A 20715-nucleotide genomic window follows, 5' to 3' on the forward strand; every position below is an offset into this window, starting at 1 on the left:
AGTCACATCTGATTGTGACACCCTCCCCACCCTGGTATTCCCATATCTAACTATTTCAGAATCTAATCATTTATGAAAATATGTGTAAGGGTTGACCATATTTTATATTTTAGCTTTATTTTTCCATATGTCACATATATGAAATCTTAAATATATATGTATTTAACGTGTACACACATACACATATGAAGTTCTACTCTGGATCCTCTTTCTATTCTGTCAACATTTTTTAAGGTCTGTCTTTGCAGCAGTTGCTGTACAAAGACTACAGTAGAGTAGTGATTGTAGATACAAAAGTAAGTTAAGTCTCAATCCTTTCTTTAAAGAAGCCAGTGGAGGAAGACAAGGAAATCCGTAACTGTAATAGCAGTACCTTCTTTACATGGTTATTTTAAGTTTCTGATTTAGTATAAGTGAATAGCTTCTACATTACCTGTCATTATTAATATATTTTAATACGAATTAATTTTATTCATCAACGTGCTTAAAAATTAACCAACCATAGTCTTAAATCTACCACTGGTCTTAAACTGTCCTAACCAGTAATTTCTTCAGTTTTCTCATCTGTAAACATGCGTAATAATAATAATAATTATCTTTCTCACAAATTCTGTGAGAGCTAAATGATATAAAATTATATTTAATATTTCTGTAAACATTAAATTTTACATAAAATGTAAAATTAGTTAAGCCATACTCACATTTCATTTATATTTATAATAGAGGGTTTTTAAAATCCATAAAAGTTTTATTTCCCTTTTTTCACAGTTTTCTTCTGTCAGTATCCATTAAAAAAATCTTCCACAGTTTGATTTAATTCATTAGTAAGATAGAGTACTTAATCGTTAGTGTAAAGTGTTAACTTTAGCTCAGTGAGAATTCTGTTGGCTGCAAGAATAGAAAACCTGACTTATCTCAAAGTGACTTATGCAAAAAAAAAATATCTTCCACAATGAAAGGTCCACCAGTAGAATAGGCCAAAGGTGATTGAATCTATTTAATGCCATCATTTAGGGCCCATCTTTTTGCTGTCCTGACACTCTTGGCTACTTTCCAAATGTTTTCTGTGCTTCCTTGTTCACATTTAACGGGGAAAGGTGAACACATCCCTACTTCATCAACCCAGAGCATGAACCATAAGACTTTTCCTCAGTCTGATTGGAATAGGATTGGCCATGTGCCTATCCCTTACCACAAGCTGTTTGTTATAAGGGGGATACTATAAGCTGATTGGCTTGGGCTATCCAAAATCACCTTTTCCTGAGTCACATAATAGAGAGATGAACACCTAACAAGCCTGGGCTTTGTTAGGAAAAAAAAAGAGGGAGAAGAATGAGTACACAAAATACAGTATATCTATCTCTCCAATGGAATATTATTTGTTAGTGAAAAAGAATGAAGTACTGTTACATGATAGAACATGAATGAACCTTGAGAGCATGGTAAATGAAAAAAGCTAGTCACAGAGGACCGCATATTATATGATTCCATTTATATAAAATCTCCACAACAGGCAAATCTTTGTAAAGTAGATTGTTGTTGTCAAGCTTGGAGGTTGGGACAATGGAGAAAGAAAAGTAGTGACTGGAGATGGGTGCAAGGTTTCTTTTTGGGGGTAATTCTTAAATAAGATTATAGAGATGGTTGTAAAAGCTTTATAAAAACCATTGAAATGTATACTTTAAGTGAGTAAACTTTTTAATGTAAATTATATATCAGTAAAGCTGTTAGAAACAGAATAGGTGCTGGATTTGCAAACAACAATATCCCTTACTTGAGTTAAAATATACTTAGTATTAGAATATTATTTTTCCTCTAGGTCCATGGGACAGTAGGAGAACCTTGGTGGATTTGGGTAGAAGATCCTACAAATGATCATATTTATCATTCAGAGTATTTTCTAGTTCTGAAAAAACAGGTAAACATGGGTGTGTCTATTATTATGTTGCTATCATAGAAAGAAGAAAATATAAACTAAATAATTTCTGTTTTTACCTATTACTTTGTAATTTCTTAGTGCCCTTAAAGCTTTATTTTCTTATGTTTCTGTTTGGTTTCAAAGGTAACAGGAATTGCATGTTATTATATTCATATATTCAATGTGATCTTAGGTTGAGAAATTGAATTGTAATCTTTATCATGGTTCAAGGCATGACCTGCACAGGAGTGAAATATGTCAAATGGATGGGATAAATAATGTCATGGATAAATAAAATTAAATAAATAAAAATTAATACTTTAGATGTTACAAAAAATATTACAGAATATTGACTCACATTATGAAAAGAGCATTTTTTAAAATTTTCCATAAATCCTAAAAGAAAGACTCAATTTGATACTAGCATATCTTTATGCTGTGATGCTTCATCCGTGATTTCTCTTTTTATCAAAGAGAAAACAAGCTTTAGGCAGGGAACCCTGGGTAGACAGCAGTAGAATTTCACAGCAGTGTTTCTTTTCATGATTACCTTCTATTTATGCTAAGTTCTGTTATTCCACTTTAGGTCATGGTGGGTTAAGCCGCTGCCTTCGGCTCAGGTCATGATCTCAGGGTCCTGGGATCGAGTCCCGCATCGGGCTCTCTGCTCAGCAGGGAGCCTGCTTCCCTCTCTCTGCCTGCTTCTCTGTCTACTTGTGATCTCTCTCTGTCAAATAACTAAATAAAAAATCTTTAAAAAAAAAAAAATATTAAGTAAATAATTTGGTAAAATCATGAAGTTAAGTAATTTAATGAATAGAAATTTAGGGAATTCTGATAGTGAGTCAAACTGGTAGTCTGTTAGTACATGATGATATACATATATCAATAATATAAATTGTGTATAAATTTTACTTTCTCAGATATCCTCAGAAGGGAACTACATATAAATTTCTGAAGTGCCTGAATATCTCAGCTATTTATTTATTTATTTAAGATCTTATTTATATTTATTTATTTGACAGAGAGAGACACAGCGAGAGAGGGAACACAAGCAGGGGGAGTGGGAGAGGGAGAAGCAGGCTTCCCACTGAACGGGGAGCCCCATGTGGGGCTCGATTCCAGGAAGCAGGATCCTGGGATCATGACCTGAGTCAAAGGCAGCTACTTAATGACGAGCCATCTAGGCGCCTCTATCTCAGCTATTTAGAAACCCAAGATATTTTCTTGTTTAGTACCTGTTGGTGTAGATAGCATTTTCTTAACACTAGACTAAGAAGGCCTTTATGATATCAGAATATTCATATTCACTTGAGACTTTATTTCACATTAGGTCATTAGTAAAGAAGCTCAACTTCTGGTATTTACAATCCCTATTTTTGAGCCTTTGCCTTCCCAATACTACATCCGAGCAGTGTCTGATAGATGGTTAGGAGCTGAGGCTGTATGTATTATCAACTTTCAACATCTGATTCTACCAGAGAGACATCCTCCCCATACAGGTAACATATTGAATTGTAACTTGAATCATTGATATTGTTGTTGTTGTTTGTTGTTTTATTTGTGTGTGTTTTTATTATTTTTTTATTAAAATATAATGTATTATTTGTTTCAGGGGTATAGGTCTGTGATTCATCAGTCTTACACAGTTCACAGCGCTCACCATAGCACATACCCTCCCCAATGTCCATCATCCAGCCACCCCATCCCTCCCACCCCACCTCCCCTAGAGAATCTTCAGTTTATTTCCTGAGACTTAGAGTCTCTTATGGTTTGTCTCCCTCTAGTTTCATCTTCTTTCATTTTCTCTCCCTTCCCCTTTGATTCTCTGTATTCTTTCTCAAATGCCTCAAATCAGTGAGATCATATGATAATTGTCTTTCTCCAATTAACTTATTTTACTTAGCATGATACCCTCTAGTTCCATCCACATCGTTGCAAATGCCAAGATTTCAATTTTTGCTGGCTGCATAATATTCCATTTTATATATATACCACATCTCCTTTATCCATTCAAATGTTGATGGACATTTAGGCTCTTTCCATGGATTGGCTATTGTGTACATTGCTGCTGTAAACATTAAGATGCACATACTACTTCAGATCACTACATTTGTATTTTGGGGGTAAATACCCAGTAGTACAATTGCTTATAGGGTAGCTCTGTTTTCAACTTTTTGAGGAACCTCCATATTGTTTTCCAGAGTGGATGCACCAGCTTGCATTACCATCAACAGTGTAGGAGGGTTCCCCTTTCTCCGTATCCTCACCAACATCTATCGTTTCCTGACTTGTTAATTTTAGCCATTCTGACCTCTGTGAAGTGGAATCTCATTGTGGTTTTGATTTGTATTTCCCTGATGCCTAGTGATATGGAGCATTTTTTCATGTGTCTGTTGTCCATCTGGATGTCTTCTTTGCAGAAATGTCTGTTCATGTCCTCTGCCCATTTCCTGATTGGATTATTTGTTCTTTGGGTGTTGAGTTTGACAAGTTCTTTATAGATTTTGGATACTAGCCCCTTATCTGATATGTCATTTGCAAATATCTTCTCCCATTCTGTCAATTATCTTTTGGTTTTGTTGACTGTTTCCTTTACTTTGCAAAAGCTTTTTATCTTGAAGTCCCAATAGTTCATTTTTGTTCTTGCTTCCCTTGCCTTTGGCAATGTTTCTAGGAAGAAGTTGCTGCAGCTGAGGTTGAACAGGTAGCTGCCTGTGTTCTCCTCAAGGATTTTTGGTGGATTCCTGTCTCACATTCAGGTCTTTCATCCATTTGAGTCTATTTTTGTGTGTGGTATAAGGAAATGGTCCAGTTTCATTCTTCTGCATGTGGCTTCTGCATGTCCTAACACCATTTGTTGAAGACACTGTCTTTTTCCCATTGGACATTTTTTTCCTCTTTGTCAAAGATTAGTTGACCATAGCATTGAGGGTCCATTTCTGGGCTCTCCATTCCATTCTATTCATCAATGAGTCTGTTAGTCTGTTTTTGTGCCAGTACCATACTGTCTTGATGATTACAGCTTCGTAATAGAGCTTGAAGTCCAGAATTAGAAATAAAGGCTTTAAATGATGGTGATGCCACCAGCTTTGGTTTTCTTTTTCAACATTCCTCTGGCTATTCTGGGTCTTTTCTGGTTCCATACAAATTTTAGGATTATTTGTTCCATTTCTTTGAAAAAAGTTGATGGTATTTTGGTAAGGATTGCATTAAATGTATAGATTGCTTTCGGTGGTGTAGACATTTTCACAATATTTGTTCTTCCAATCCATGAGCATGGAATGTTTTTCCATTTCTCTGTGTCTTCCTCAATTTCTTTCATGAGTATTCTATAGTTTTCTGAGTACAGATTCTTTGCCTCTTTGGTTAGAGTTATTCCTAGGTATCTTATGGTTTTTGTGCAATTGTGATTGAGATCAAGTCCTTAATTTCTCTTTCTTCTGTCTTTTTGTTGGTGTATAGATTTTATACTTTGATTTCTATGCATTCATTTTATATCCTGACATTTTATGGAATTCCTGGATGAGTTCTAGCACTTTTGGAGTGGAGTCTTCTGGGTTTTCCACATAAAGTATCATATCATCTGCAGAAAGTGAGTTTGACTTCTTTGCCAATTCAGATGCCTTTTATTTCTTTCTATTGTCTGATTGCTGAGGCTATGACTTCTAGTTCTGTATGGAATAGCAGTGATGATAGTGGACATCCCTGCCATGTTCTTGAACTTCGTGGGAAAGCTCTCAGTTTTTCCCCATTGAGAACAATATTCACTGTGAGTTGTTCGTAGATGGCTTTAATGATATTGAGGTGTATGTATCTTCTGTCCCCACACTGTGAAGAGTTTTGATCAAGAAAGGATGCTGTACTTTGTCAAATGCTTTTTCTGCATCTATTGAGAGTATCATATGGTTCTTGTTCTTTCTTTTATGATGTATTGTATCACATTGATTAATTTGCATTTGTTGAACTAACCTTGCAGCCCAGTTATAAATCCCACTTGATCATGGTGAATACTCCTTTTAATGTACTGTTAGATCCTCTTGGCTAGTGTTTTGGTGAGAATTTTTGCATCTGTGTTCATCAGGGATATTGGTCTGTTATTCTCCTTTTTGATGTGGTCTTTGTCTGGTATTGGGATCAAGATAATGCTGGCCTCATAAAATGAGTTTAGAAGTTTCCCTTCCATGTCTATTTTTTGGAACAGTTTCAGGAGAGTGGGTATTAAGTCTTCTTTAAATGTTTAGTAGAATTCCCTAGGAAGTTGTCTGGCCCTGGGCTCTTATTTGTTGGAAGATCTTTGATTTATGGGTATGTTCAGGTTTTCTATTTCTTCTGGCTCAGTTTTGGTAGTTTATACGTCTCTAGGAATGCATTCATTTCTTTCAGATTGTCTAATTTGCTTGCATATAGTTGCTCATAATGTGTTCTTTTAATTGCTTGTATTTCTTTGGTGTTGGTTGTGATATCTCCTCTTTCATTCATGCTTTTACTAATTTGGGTCCTTTCTCTTTTCTTTTGGATAAGTCTGGCCAGGGGGTTATCAATCTTATTAATTCTTTCAAAGAACCAACTCCTAGTTTCGTTGATCTGTTCAACTGTTCTTTTGGTTTCTATTTCATTGATATCTGCTATGATCTTTTATTTCTCTTCTTCTCCTAGATTTAGGCTTTATTTGCTGTTCTTTCTCCAGCTCCTTTAGGTATAGGGTTAGGTTGTGTATTTGAGACCTTTCTTGTTTCTTGAGAAAGGCTGTAGTGCCTTTCTCAAAGATTTTGAACAGTTGTATTTTCATTTTCATTTGTTTCCATGATTTTTTTTTAATTCTTCTTTAATTTCCTGGTTGACCCATTGATTCTTTAGTAGGATCCTCTTTAGCCTCCATGTATTTGCATTCTTTCCAACTTTCCTCTCATGATTGAGTTCTAGTTTCAAATCATTGTGGTCAAAAATATGCAGGGAATGATCCCAATCATCTGGTAAAATTGAGACTTGATTTGTGACCCAGGACATGATCTGTTGTGGAGAATGTTCCCCGTGCACTGGAGAAGAATGTGTATTCTGTTGCTTTGGGATGGAATGTTCTGAATAAATCTGTGAAATCCATTTGGTCCAGTGTGTCATTTAAAGCCGTTATTTCTTTGTTGATCTTTCACTTAGCTGATCTGTCCATTTCAGTGATGGGTTGTTAAAGTCCCCTACTATTATTCTTTTACTGACGATGTGTTTCTTTGATTTTGTTATTAATTGGCTTATTTAATTGCTGCTTCCATGTTAGGGGCATAGATATTTAAAATTATTTGATCTTCTTGTTGGATAGACCCTTTAAGTATGATATAGTGTCCTTCCTCATCTCTTATTACAATCTTCAGTTTAAAATCTAATTTGTCTGATATAAGGAGTGATACCCCAGCTTTCTTTTGATGTCCATTAGCATGATAAATGGAGTTCCACTTATTCACTTTAAATCTGGAGGTGTATATGGGTCTAAAATGGGTCCCTTGCAGATAGCATATTGATGGGCCTTGTTTTTTTTTATCCAATCTGGTACCCTGTGTCTTTCGATTGGGGCATTTAGCCCATTTACATTCAGGGTAACTATTGAAAGATAATGAATTTAGTGTCATTGTATTGCTTGTAAGGTGACTGTTACTGTATATGGTCTCTGTTCCTTTCTGGTCTACATTCCTTAAGGCTCTCTCTTTTCTTAGAGGACCCCTTTCAGTATTTCCTGTAGAGCTGGTTTGGTGTTTGCAAATTCATTTAGTTTTGTTTGTCTGGAAGCTTTTTATCTCTCATTCTATTTTCAATGACAGCCTAGCTTGATATAGTATTCTTGGCCACATATTTTTCTCATTTAGTGCTCTGAATATATCATGCCTGTCATTTCTGGCCTTCCAGGTCTCTGTGGATTGGTCTGCTGCCAATCTAATATTTCTACCATGGTGGATTACAGATCTCCTGTCCCTGGAGCTGCTTTCAGGATTTTCTTTGTCTCTGAGACTTGTAAGTTTTACTGTTAGATGATGGGGTGTGGACCTATTTTTATTGATTTTGAGGGGACTTCTCTGTGCCTCCTGGATTTTGATGCCTGTTTTCTTCCCCAGATTAAGGAATTCTCTCTATAATTTACTCCAATATACCTTCTGCCTTTCTCCTTCTTCTTCCGGGATCCCAATTATTCTAATATTGATTGTCTTATGGTATCACTTATCTCAAATTCTTTCCTCATGATCCAGTAGTTGTTTATCTCTCTTTTTCTTAGCTTCTTTATTCTCCATCATTTGGTCTTCTATATCACTAATTCTCTCTTTTGCCTCATTTATCCTAGTGGTTAGAGCCTCCATTTTTTATTGCACCTCATTAATAGCCTTTTTGATTTTGACTTGGTTAGATTCTAGTTCTTTTATTTTGCTAGAAAGGAATTCTCTATTATCTTCTATGCTTTTTCCATGTCCAGCTACTATCTTAATAATCATCGTTCTGAACTCTAGTTCTGACATCTTACTAATGTCCATATTGATTAGGTCCCTGCCAGGTAGTATTGACTCTTGTTCTTTTTTTTTTTTTGAGGTAAATTTTTCTGTTTTCTCATTTTGTCCAGAAGGATAGATGAATGAGAGAACAAAAATGCTAAAAGGGTAACAATGACCCAGAAAAATATACTCTAAACAAATCAGGAGAGACCCAAAACGGGGGGGGAAAGAAAGGGGAAAAAGAAAAAAAAAAAAAAAGGACATGATTTGGCTGGTGAATGGAGCAGATCCACACACTAGATTTTCGATGTATTTTGATCTGTTAGAAGGAACTGCCTCCCAAAATTTTAAAGAAAGAAAAACATGTACAAAAATAGGGTCAAATATGATGAAGGGATGGGATATGACTGTAAAGATGAAAATTAAAAAAGATTTTAATTTTTTTTTTCTAATTTTATTTATTTTTTCAGCGTAACAGTATTCATTCTTTTTGCACAACACCCACTGCTCCATGCAAAACGTGCCCTCCCCATTACCCACCACCTGTTCCCCCAACCTTCCACCCCTGACCCTTCAAAACCCTCAGGTTGCCCCAACCTCCCACCCCTGACCCTTCAAAACCCTCAGGTTGTTTTTCAGAGTCCATAGTCTCTTATGGTTCGCTTCCCCTCCCCAAAAAAAAAAAAAAAAAAAAAAAAAAAAGATTTTAAAAAAGGATTTGATAAGGTAAGAAGCTGGTTGAAAAAAGAGAGGGAAAATTTTTAAAAAGAAAAAGAGAAAGAATGTGATCAGGTGGGAGACTAGAACAAGGCCATACACTAGACTTAGGGTACATTTTAGTCTGTTAGAAGAAACTGTATCCCAAAATTTTAAAGAAAGAAAAACTTATATATGTATGCTAAAAAATAAGGTTAAATACAATGAGGGAATATAATATGACTGTAAAAAGGAAAATTTAAAAAGATTTTTTAAAAAAGAATTTATAAGATAAGATGTTGAAAAAGGAAAGAAGAAAAATTCAAAAAGTATACAAAAAAATTGAATTAAAATGTTAACTTTGAAAGACTAAAGAATCATGGGGAAAAGGCCATGAATTCTATGTGCTATATTTCCCTAGTGCTGGAATTTTGCAGTTCTCATTGATCAGTAAACTTGGTCTTAGCTGGATGTTTTTGCTGATCTTCTGGGGAGAGGGCCTGTTGCAGTGATTCTCAAATGTCTTTGCCCAAGGCGGAATTGCACTACCCTTGCCAGGGACCTGGCTAAGTAATCTGCTCGGGTTTGCTCTCAGTAGCTTTTGTTCCCTGAAGGCTTTCCCTATAGCTTTGGAGGACGGGAATGAAAATTGTGGTCTCCCAATCTCTGGCCCTGGAGGAGCTGAGAACTCGGGGCCCCACTCCTCAGTGGGCCCTCAAAGAAAAGCAATCACTCCGTCTCCCTGGTCTCCAGCCTCACTCCATGAGCACCTAACCTATGACTGAGCATTTCTGTCTCTGGCATATGATCTTGTTTGGAGTCTGCAAACCCAGTAGATTCCTGTGGTGTGCTCCCATCCTGCTCTTACTAAGGGAGGAAAGGGAGTCTCACTGGATCTGCCACTTGTTGGATTCCTGCTCAAGAGTAGTGGCCCAGCTGTGCTGTAGATCATTGTTTATGGCAACCCCGAGCTGAGAGCCCACTCCTCAGGTCCGTCTTTGCAGCTGGCTTCTCCACTCTGATACTTAGGAGCTCTGCCACACTCAGGCATCCCCAGTCTTTCTGTGACCCCAAGGGTCCTATGACCACATGTCCCTGCAAGGGTTCCCCCCGGCTCAGCCACTAGAGCAGTGTCCCTCTGCAGAACAGACTTCTAAAAGTTCTGATTTTGTGCTCCATTGCTCTATCACTTGCCAGTAGCCAGCTGACGGAGGTTACTAACCCCCTGTAGTCTGTCTTCCCAAATATCACCTTGAATTCATGTCTCTGCAGGGTCCTACCTTCCAGAAAGTGGTCATTTTTTCTGTTCTCAGAATTGCTGCTAATTCTTTTCTTCGATCTCCTGTTGAGTTTATAGGTGTTCAGAAGTTTTGATAACTATCTAGCTGAATTCCTGAGACCAGACACAATTTAGGTCTCCTACTCCTCCGCCATCCTGCTCCTCCTCTGATATTGTTGTTTTAATTAAAGTTGCAAGTGTCTATGCTTTAAAGTTGTCTAAATCCAAATCAGAACCCAACTCATTTAGTCAATATAGTTTGAAAAAAGACCTTCCAAAATCAAATCTATGTATACATTTGGTAGAACTTAATCGTGGACCTTCATTTTGTTTGAGTTCAAAAAACATTAAGCCTAGTCCAATTCTCATAGCTATAACAAGCTGGAGACTCACTACTTCTATATTATTATGCCTTCATATTTATATTTTTAACGGATTTTATTTATTTATTTGAGAAAGAGAGGGATTAAGAGAATGAGTGAGAGGAGAGGTAGAGGTTGAAGCAGACTCCCTGAAGAGGAGAGAGCCCAATGTGGGTGGCACTTGATCTCAGGATCCTGGATCATGATATGAGCCAAAGTCAGACACTTAACTGATTGAGCCAGTCAGGCATCCACCTTCACCTCTGTTTTATATACAGTCATTACAATTCATATCCCCTTCCTTCCCATTGCAAGTCTTTGGGAAACTTTTGAGGTATTCTTTTTGTTTGCATTATTGCTATTTACTTAAACTTATTTCTAGTGTGTTAAATGAATTAAAGTGAATCATAGGTTCTTTTTCTTCCCTATAGTGTGCTTCTACACCAAAAGGGGAAAAAAAACTAATATTGAGTCAGGTTATGATATCACTGCAGAATGGATTCATGATACCTCAAGTCATCCATCCTACAAACAATATATACCCTTTATATTAGTTCTCTTCCCCCATGCTAATATGATAAAAGGGAATATGGTAATCTGCAATATCATGTAACAGTTTTTCATTGTCAAAACTAACAAAAATTCATGTTTAGATCTTTGTAACATGAGGAAGAATCTTTATATTTTGACTTATTAAGAAGCAGAATTTCATGAATAAATGTTTATATTGGTACTTTTAAGTGCCCTCCATTCTACTTTTAAAATATCTTTAGATTAAGCTATTAATTTAGTATATTAAGTGTATTTCTTGTTGAGAATTCATAATTGATTAATGATTTCAAGAGGTCCTTAATTTAGAGAAAAATAAAGGCCTTTCTTTTCATGTAATTCCTCTGAAGACAAATTATTTTCAAAATAAAAATATTAGTCCTTACTACTTTTAATGAATACATTTTTTAATAGTCCTTTGGAAATGAAAGCAGGCATTAATGTGATTTTTAATCTTTGCCATTTTTTATCGAATGTATATACCTTGTTTATTACCTTAGCATATCTTAAAAAGAAATACTTTAGACGACAGCTTAAAGCAACTTTGATACCTTGCCAGAACTAAAAAGTGTGTCAGCATAGGGAAATAATGGGTTTGCAGTGTCTACCGATACACTCATTAAAGAGGACCTTTCTGTTTTTCTTCTGATCAAATAGACTTACATGTAATACCTAGAATCTCAAAATATGCAAAAATGTTTGGCGCTTTAATTTTAAAGTATATGGTACCATCATTACTACTAAATCTCGAGTGCAGTATTTGATTTTAATATGCATTAACATTGTATATTAATGCTCATTTAATCACTTCTCTGTTGAGTGGCAAAGTACATATCACCCTATTTATATAATTAGTTGGCTTCTGACTGCACTTTAAAAACCAGTAAATGTACCACCGTGACATCTTAGTTGATGTTAGAAATGCGTGATGTGACCTCAATGATTCCCAGTTCTATTTGGCTGAGGGTAGGAGTGAGTGTGTGTTTATGTGGGTGTGTGTAGGCACCCGCTGAGCCTAAATCAAACAAGAAAATTCTTCACATTTCATAGAAGTGAATCATCATAATTTAGTATTATCATCATATACCGAAATGTTTATTTTTCCTATTAAGAATATGTCTATGATTTGGTTAACGTTGCAAGTTGAGACTTCCTCCCTTCTTGATTTTCAGTGCTACAGAAGATTAGGAGATTATAATCTGCTACAAAAAATTTATGCAGTCGCCACTTAATTACCTATGTAATAAAGTAAAGCTGCAGAGCTGAGATAATATTTTTAAAATAGCTTTTCTATCTTTAAGTATAATTTTTAAGTGCAATTTTTTTTTAAGATTTTTATTTATTTGTTTGACAGAGAGATCACAAGTAGGCAGAGAGGCAGGCAGAGAGAGAGGGGGAAGCAGGCTCCTCACTGAGCAGAGAGCCCATTATGGGGCTCGATCCCAGGACCCTGAGATCATGACCTGAGCTGAAGGTAGAGGCTTAACCCACTGAGACACCCAGGCACCCCTAAGTACAATTTTTGAGAATTCTCTACACTTTCCATTTTGAAACTGTACTATGAACAGCTCATACAGATACAGACCACCATATCCTCTTACAGATTTCTTTTCCTTCTTATTCAAATTTCATATGAAGTTTGAAGATGAAGTAGAATTATCCTCCATGAAAGAATCCTGAGAGTAAAGTTGCCTTCCAGTTTTCTAACTGATAACTTTTCTGTATTATGGGAAAATACAGTGTCAAGTTCAAGAATGTGTAACTTCATTTCTCTAAATCATTTTAACTGTCTAATCTCCTAGACCTCTAGTTTATATAATGAGATACAACTAAATTTGTTTCTTTCCATGTTTTCTCAGTGCAGTTCTTTTTTACCCATTCATTCTCTTACTTGAAACTCCCACCTAAGTTTTTTCCGTTAATTATTTAAGTCTATTTTAGTTTTCATTGACTAAACAAATAGCTCATTCAGGCATTCTGGTTTGGTCATTTTTTCCAACAGATCAAAGGAAATTTATTATTGGTAACCATTTTGGTACTGCAGTTTGCACTTGGTTTTCCTTTTTTTACAGATTGGGCTAAATTTAATTTTCTTCTACACCAGGCGTATTTTCATATACCTGTCACTCAAATTAGTTTCCTGATTGAAAAAGAGCCATATAGTGATATTAGTGTTGGTATATGGGGAACTCTGCCAGAAGAGTGTCCAATACATCAATATATAAATGTACTAACAGGGAGAAAAAAAGATTTGTAACTGGTATATAAAAATTTATGTTAAGCCTTTTTTTCCCCGTTCCAATGAATTAAAGATTGTTATAATTTATCCCTGAGAGACAGTGTTTCGTATTGTCCATTCTTTCCAGTTATGGTTGTACTTGTTTCATCTTTTCAGAATTACTGGATCTTCAGCCTTTACCAATTACAGCCTTGGGATGTGAAGCATATGAAGCCCTGTACAACTTTAGCCACTTTAACCCTGTGCAGACACAAATATTTCATACATTGTATCACACAGACTGTAATGTCCTACTTGGAGCACCCACTGGATCAGGAAAGACTGTTGCTGCTGAATTAGCCATTTTCAGAGTCTTCAACAAGTACCCTACTTCAAAGGTCTGTTTGAAGGAATCACATGCTTACGTTAAATTAGAAAACACAGTCCATCATCAGTAAACTAGCCCATTCTAAACACACAGCAAGACTCAATGAGTAGATTTGTCACTCTCTTAATGAATTTTGTGGGGGAACCAGATCGGCATTAGAATAACTGGCCAGAAAAATTTTATCTTAAACTTTGCAGTCCTCTAGTTGGGTTTCTAATGTACATGTCAGTTTCCACATGTCCTTTCCTCATTGTAAGGTACCTAATTCATAGCCATATTTATAAGATAAATAATGACTTATAATCAAATCCTTTTACTATAAAAGAAACGCTAATACTTTAACAAATACCGTTTGGTTATATGCATGAAATACAGAGACAGTTTTTATTCCACATTTCTGCAAATGGCCACATTATTGCTGGAAAATAACATGGTGAGTCAAATAAGTATTGATTTTATGCTTTCTTGAAATATGAAGTACATACTCATAGTTTAGAAGTGTTATTTTTCAAGAAAGCTAATTCATACATTGTGATTGGAATTATATGGTATTTTCCTTATCATTTATTATTTTAGAAATGTTTTAACTTCTTTTTCAGTGATTTTCAATTAGTGGCTTTTCTTCCCTGCTTAACTTGAAGTTTTCCTACTTCTCAGTCTATTTTGTGGTTATCAATCCATTATAGGACATGTTAATACCGCAGTAGCGCTCTCCTCTAAATTTGAAATATTTTATAAAGGAAAGAATTTTTTCACAAAACAATCTGTATGTCAGTTAGGATTACTAAAGACCAATTGTTGTTGTTATTAAAAAGGTAGAATACCTAAAATGTGTGATTGTCATCTTTCATAAAATCTGCATTAAAATTTAAATGATATTTATCTCTCTTTAGAATTTCAAAAGTAGTAACCTTTTTCATGGAAGAGATAAAATTCACATAATTTTTTATCATAATACCAGGGAAAACTTTTATTTTCATCAGAATATAAAATACCTAAAGAAAATATCTTCATTGTTTTTTTAAATATTTAAAATTTTCTATGTCTGTATTTTTATGACAGTAGACATTTTTATGTCTACAGTATTATATTTCTGTCCTACTTTGGATACAGGTAGTCTGAGCAAGTAAATGACTTTTTCCATTATTTGAAATTTTAGTCTTTTCATAAATTGTATATTATATTATATATTTTTAAACCACACTGTCATATGTAGATGGAGTTTACCTTTATTTGAAAATGATGTCACTATTTTCATGAGGTCTTTTTACCCTCCCCTCCCCTTTCAGGCAGTATATATTGCACCCTTAAAAGCCCTGGTACGTGAAAGAATGGATGATTGGAAAGTTAGAATAGAAGAAAAACTTGGCAAAAAGTAAGTTCTTGCTTATTCAGAAGCTATGCTTTGCATAATCTAAAAGGACCAAAACAAAAGATTTGCATTGGGGCACCTGGGGTGGCTCAGTGGGTTAAGCCTCTGCTTTCAGCTCAGCTCATGATCTCAGGGTCCTGGGATCGAGCCCCGCATCGGGCTCTCTGTTCTGCAGGGAGTCTGCTTACCCCTCTCTCTCTGCCTGCCTCCCTGCCTGCCTCTCTGCCTACTTGTGATCTCTCTCTGTCAAAAAATGAATAAAATCTTAAAAAAAAAAAAAAAAAGATTTGCATAAACCTGTTGAATGCTTTTACAGTGATTTTCGTAGTCTTTTATTTCAGGGTGTTGTCATTAGTGTTAAAATGTTAACAATATTCCCATTGTTTAAATATTGAAAAATGAAAAGTTCTTAAATTATTTAATAGGAATACTTTTATTTGGCAAGATAATTTTCTCAAAATTTTTAAATTCTAGAACAAAAGTAAATTTTATCTCTTTATTTTCCCTTCATATCATTCAGAGTAACTCCGAGGAACCATGTAGAGGGCATTTTGCATGTAAACAGTTTATAGAAAAATAGAAATCCATGTGAAGAACCTGACTTTTCAAAAAGTGTTTTAACATTGCACAGGTTTATTCATTGTGGCATTATTTTTAATAACAAGATTGCAGGTAACCTGAGTGCCTAATAGAACATGACTGAATTAATTATGGTACATTTACACAATGCAAAATATTCTATCATCCTATAAAGAACAAACTTTATATACTGAATGATCTCCAGAGATACTATAGAAAATGTTTTTAAGTACAATATTCTATCATTTTTTTTTAATGGTAGGGAATATAATATGTGGCTGCTTTGGAACAAGAACCAGGTAATTGGAAGATAGGCATGTTACAGAGACTGCTCACCACACACTGACCCATACAAATATATTGCATATTCAAAATAATGAATACAATGTAAAAATAAAAATGAGCAGAAGCTTTGGGAACACTGTACTTGGGAAACTAATCTTGCCCCTTTTTGTTTTTTGAGGATTAAGACAGATGTAAGAATTATTCAGTGGTTACCTGAAATTTAGAGTTGGCCTCCAGACCCTCTTCCTCTCTGTAAAACTAGGGTCTTATTTTTTTTATCATGTTCAGCTAGCCACTGTATAATACATAATTAGTTTTTGATGTAGTGTTCAGTGATTCATTAGTTAAGTATAACAACCAGTGCTCATCACAGCATGTGCCCTCCTCAATACCCATCACCCTGTTACCCCCCCATCCCCCTCCCCTCTGAAATCCACAGATTATTTCTCGGGTTCATAGTCTCTCATGGTTCATCTCCCTCTTGATTTCTCCCTCTTTGGATTTCCAAAAACAAACAAACAAAACTGGGGTCTTCTTAGAATGAGATAACACATATTTGCCTCAGCGTATGTTGTTTATGTCCTATTATGGTTGAATTTGCCTGTAATATCTATAGAAAAAGAAATGAAGCTTACACATAATTATATTCTTAATGAATCCCTCTTTGTCTTAATAAGTTAACACTTTCCCTTATTAGAAAGGTGTTTATTCTAACATACAGAGAAGGAAGTATGAGTTCAACTCTATAAAAACTTATAGGGCAGAGACTTTGTAAACATAATCACAGCAAAGTTTGACACCTTCACGTATCTGCATAAAAGTTAGATTATCAGTGATTTAAATTTACACATTCTCTTAGAATTCTTAAGAAACATTTTGGCCTTTACTCACAGAAACTTTCAGAAATCAAAGGGAGATAAAGTGGTGTTAAGCATTATACAATTTTATTTTAAAAGCTATTTTTGCCTTTCCAAGGTCATGTGTTATCTGAGAAAAGAATCATTTTTCTTCCTTTTCAGAGTTATTGAACTAACCGGGGATGTGACTCCCGATATGAAATCCATTGCTAAGGCTGACCTTATCGTCACTACACCAGAGAAGTGGGATGGAGTCAGTAGAAGCTGGCAGAATAGGAACTATGTGAAGCAAGTCACTATTCTTATCATCGATGAGATCCATCTGCTTGGTGGGTACCATGCTATCTGACACCAGTTTACACATTTTGACTCTCACATGTGCAGCAGCCAGCATCAGGACCTGTTAAATGATTAACGTGTATTATTCCTATTTCCTAGGGGAGGAAAGAGGCCCTGTTCTAGAAGTCATTGTATCTCGAACAAATTTCATCTCCTCGCACACAGAAAAGCCTGTTAGAATAGTTGGACTATCTACCGCATTAGCTAATGCTAGAGACCTTGCTGACTGGCTCAATATTCATCAGGTATGTGGAAGATTGATAAATACGCCTTTGATACTGTGGCGTAGGTGGCTGTATTAAGGAGGCACTATAACATTATAAACTTAAATATAAAAATGGAAAACGATTTCTTTCTCATTTTCACTACAGATGGGCTTATTCAACTTCCGGCCATCAGTACGTCCAGTTCCACTGGAAGTTCACATTCAAGGCTTCCCAGGTCAACATTACTGTCCTCGTATGGCTAGTATGAATAAGCCTACATTTCAAGGTAAACTTCAGACCCTTGGAATGAAATAGCAGCCATTTTGTACAATAGCCTTTAAATGCATTCCCGATAATTTGGGTTTCTTTGAACGGGTAATACTGCTCCAACTTCTACAAATGTAGGTTATGCCTCCGCTGTTAAGGCATAAAAATGTATGTTGAATTAAATATCGAAAATTGGAGAGATTTCATGTATGATACTATCTTGGAAGTAGAGAAAAAATGTATGTATTTTTTTAAAGTAATTTAATAATTCTTTATTAAATTATTTTCTTATAGTAGTAGCTTGAACAAATGATAAATAGGAGCTATAAGTGTAAAAAATACCACATAATCTTTACCAGAAAGCATAAAACTTACGAATTTTAGTACTTTTTTTAAACAATGCTTCTGTTTTTGTGTTTTGTTTTATTTTTTGTTTTCCTTTTCTAACTATTTAGGCAAGCAAGAAAGATTTAAGAATAACACTCCTATTTTATTGAAACATGTTTTGTTTAGGCTGCATAAGGGATATTTATTATATCAATTAAAAATAACCTCCAAAATAAATTCTCTAATGTGAACTGCTGTTGATAGTGAGGTGACAGTTGTGAGGTGACTTTTTAGCTGCTGTAATTAGCCTTATGACAGAAGCAAAGTATTGATTGTGAACTGGAGACCAATCTTGGCAGTTCGGATTATTTACACCTCCACAGAAGCATTGTATAAAATCACTAATGAACAATAAATCTGCCGTGAGCTGTTCAGCCACACCTGTTCTTGCAGCAGCAAAAATCCATTAAATGTTGAGGTTTAAAAAAGAGACAGATTCATTCATGATTATGTGTACAAATGATACCAATATTGCACTAATATGTGTCTTTTAAACATTGTATTTCTAATATGATTTATCAGAGCATTACCATTTATATTCTGTAAGATTCGGATAAACTGTGAGTGAGAAATAACATAAATGAATTTATTTTTCATGGTATGTATTGTGTTTGCTTGTATTTATTTAAGGAATGGCCAGTTGCATACCAGTGATTGAAACGAAGCATTTTGTGTTCTATAAATCAATAGTAATAACTGAAATACTTACACTTCTCTAGATGTATCAGTACAGTAGCTATCCTTTTAAACTATTTATTATACTTGTAGCATATCACTATATTTCTTTGAGTTTAGAAATATGATTTTATGATAGCTTCATTTCTCACTCTTAGGGCATACATATAGTCAAGGTCATGTCAACATTTTTGTTATAAACCTTGTTTCTTAACCCATAAGAAGAAATTCTGAAGCTCACATTTCAAATAAGAAATTACAAGAAGGTTGAACTTTTTATATAAAACTTTTAAATATCTCTGTTTTAAGAGACCTATGTACACAAAAGGATAAATTTTACTTGTGCCAGCTTATGAGCATTTTGGAGGCAAGGTATAGTAAAGAAATCTTGTTTCCAGTTAGGTCACATGATTTATGTGGCTTTTGAGGTAATTTTTTCTTTCAGTCTTATTACTCAGGTTTCAACCCATTCATTTCCTCTTCTGTGTGTCTACCATTCGTGTGCCATCAGCCACATACAGATTCAGGCATGGCGTTCTCTGCAGCTCTCATCCACATTCTCTTATCTTTCCACTTGAAACCTTACACATGTTTTGGGAAAACAGAAGACCTTCATTTGAAATATCTCTGGCTAGTTTATTAATAAAAACTCTCAATTATTCCATCGACTGGTAATGACAGCAATAAAAGGAATTTTTTGTGGCTTTTCTTACAATTTTCATCACTCTGCAGGACTTGACTCTCTCCCCCAGATGCCAGGACCAATTAACTCTGTAATATCATTGCTTAGGCAAGCAGAAACACAACCCTGAAAACTTGACCTTAGACTGAATATTCGTATACAGCTGTCACTAGACGGTAGCAGCTTTTATAAGTGTCACCTTCCTCAGCAACTCAAAATAGAACTGAGACCTGACACAGTTAAATTTCCCCTGTTCAGGCAATGTACTCCCCTCAATGGGTTCAGCTACCTTCCCTTTCCTACCATTTTTCTAATATGCTGTCAGGTCCAAGTAGTACCACAAACAATGCAGAATTTGATGCTCAAATTAAGAATTCACTTAAATCACTTAGTTTCATGCATCCATTTGATATACTAATGATATGCATATTATGGTATAAGTAGCTTATCCTTTTATTTTCCACAACTTTTCAATAGCAATTAGAAGCCATTCTCCAGCCAAACCTGTTTTGATATTTGTCTCATCAAGACGTCAAACTCGTCTTACTGCTTTGGAATTGATAGCCTTTCTGGCTACTGAAGAAGATCCAAAGCAGTGGTTGAATATGGATGAAAGAGAGGTAAGCAATCTATTTTATTTCTATTTCTTACACATGTCAAATTAGTTTATATTTAATATAATGGAAATTACATATTTAATGATGTTTAGTTTTAAGCTATACTAAAAATTTAGTATAATGTTACAGAAATTTAGGAAAAAGTAGGAAATGCATAATACAGCCACCTTAACAGTATTAATGTTTTGATGTATTTTCTTCTAATATGTTCCTGGTGAATATTTACTTTGATATCCATATTTGTTTCGATATGTCTTCCCTTTAACATCATCACCTGTGTATATTATAATAATTATATTTATTTTTCTATTGGAGAGTTCACTGCCCTCATGGAACTTAGAAACAATTTTACAAAATTGACTTTCTATAAAATATATAATAACATAGCCATTTTCAAAATTTAGAAAACACTAAATGTAAAAATTAAAAACCTGTTTTTATCCTTTAACCAAATAGTAACCATCATTAAAATTGGAAGCAACTATAATTTTTTGTCTACATAATTGTAGTCTATTATGTGGCTACCCTATTAAATAACCATGCATCATTATTATTATAGCTTTTCT

General features: G+C 34.9%; 1 protein-coding gene across 2 annotated transcripts in view; it reads left to right on the plus strand.

The window, feature by feature from the left end:
* ASCC3 (activating signal cointegrator 1 complex subunit 3) overlaps nt 1-20715 on the plus strand; it is a 361766-nt gene that overhangs the window by 233595 nt on the left and 107456 nt on the right. For both annotated transcript variants that reach the window (XM_046005036.1, XM_046005037.1), the window contains exons 23-30: nt 1820-1918; nt 3252-3420; nt 13673-13893; nt 15173-15258; nt 17139-17305; nt 17415-17560; nt 17687-17807; nt 20010-20152. In XM_046005036.1, coding sequence (XP_045860992.1) covers nt 1820-1918; nt 3252-3420; nt 13673-13893; nt 15173-15258; nt 17139-17305; nt 17415-17560; nt 17687-17807; nt 20010-20152 — 1152 coding nt within the window. The remainder of the gene's footprint in view (nt 1-1819; nt 1919-3251; nt 3421-13672; nt 13894-15172; nt 15259-17138; nt 17306-17414; nt 17561-17686; nt 17808-20009; nt 20153-20715) is intronic.

This window comes from Meles meles, chromosome 5 (genome assembly GCF_922984935.1).
Source record: "Meles meles chromosome 5, mMelMel3.1 paternal haplotype, whole genome shotgun sequence".
Taxonomy (NCBI): domain Eukaryota; kingdom Metazoa; phylum Chordata; class Mammalia; order Carnivora; family Mustelidae; genus Meles; species Meles meles.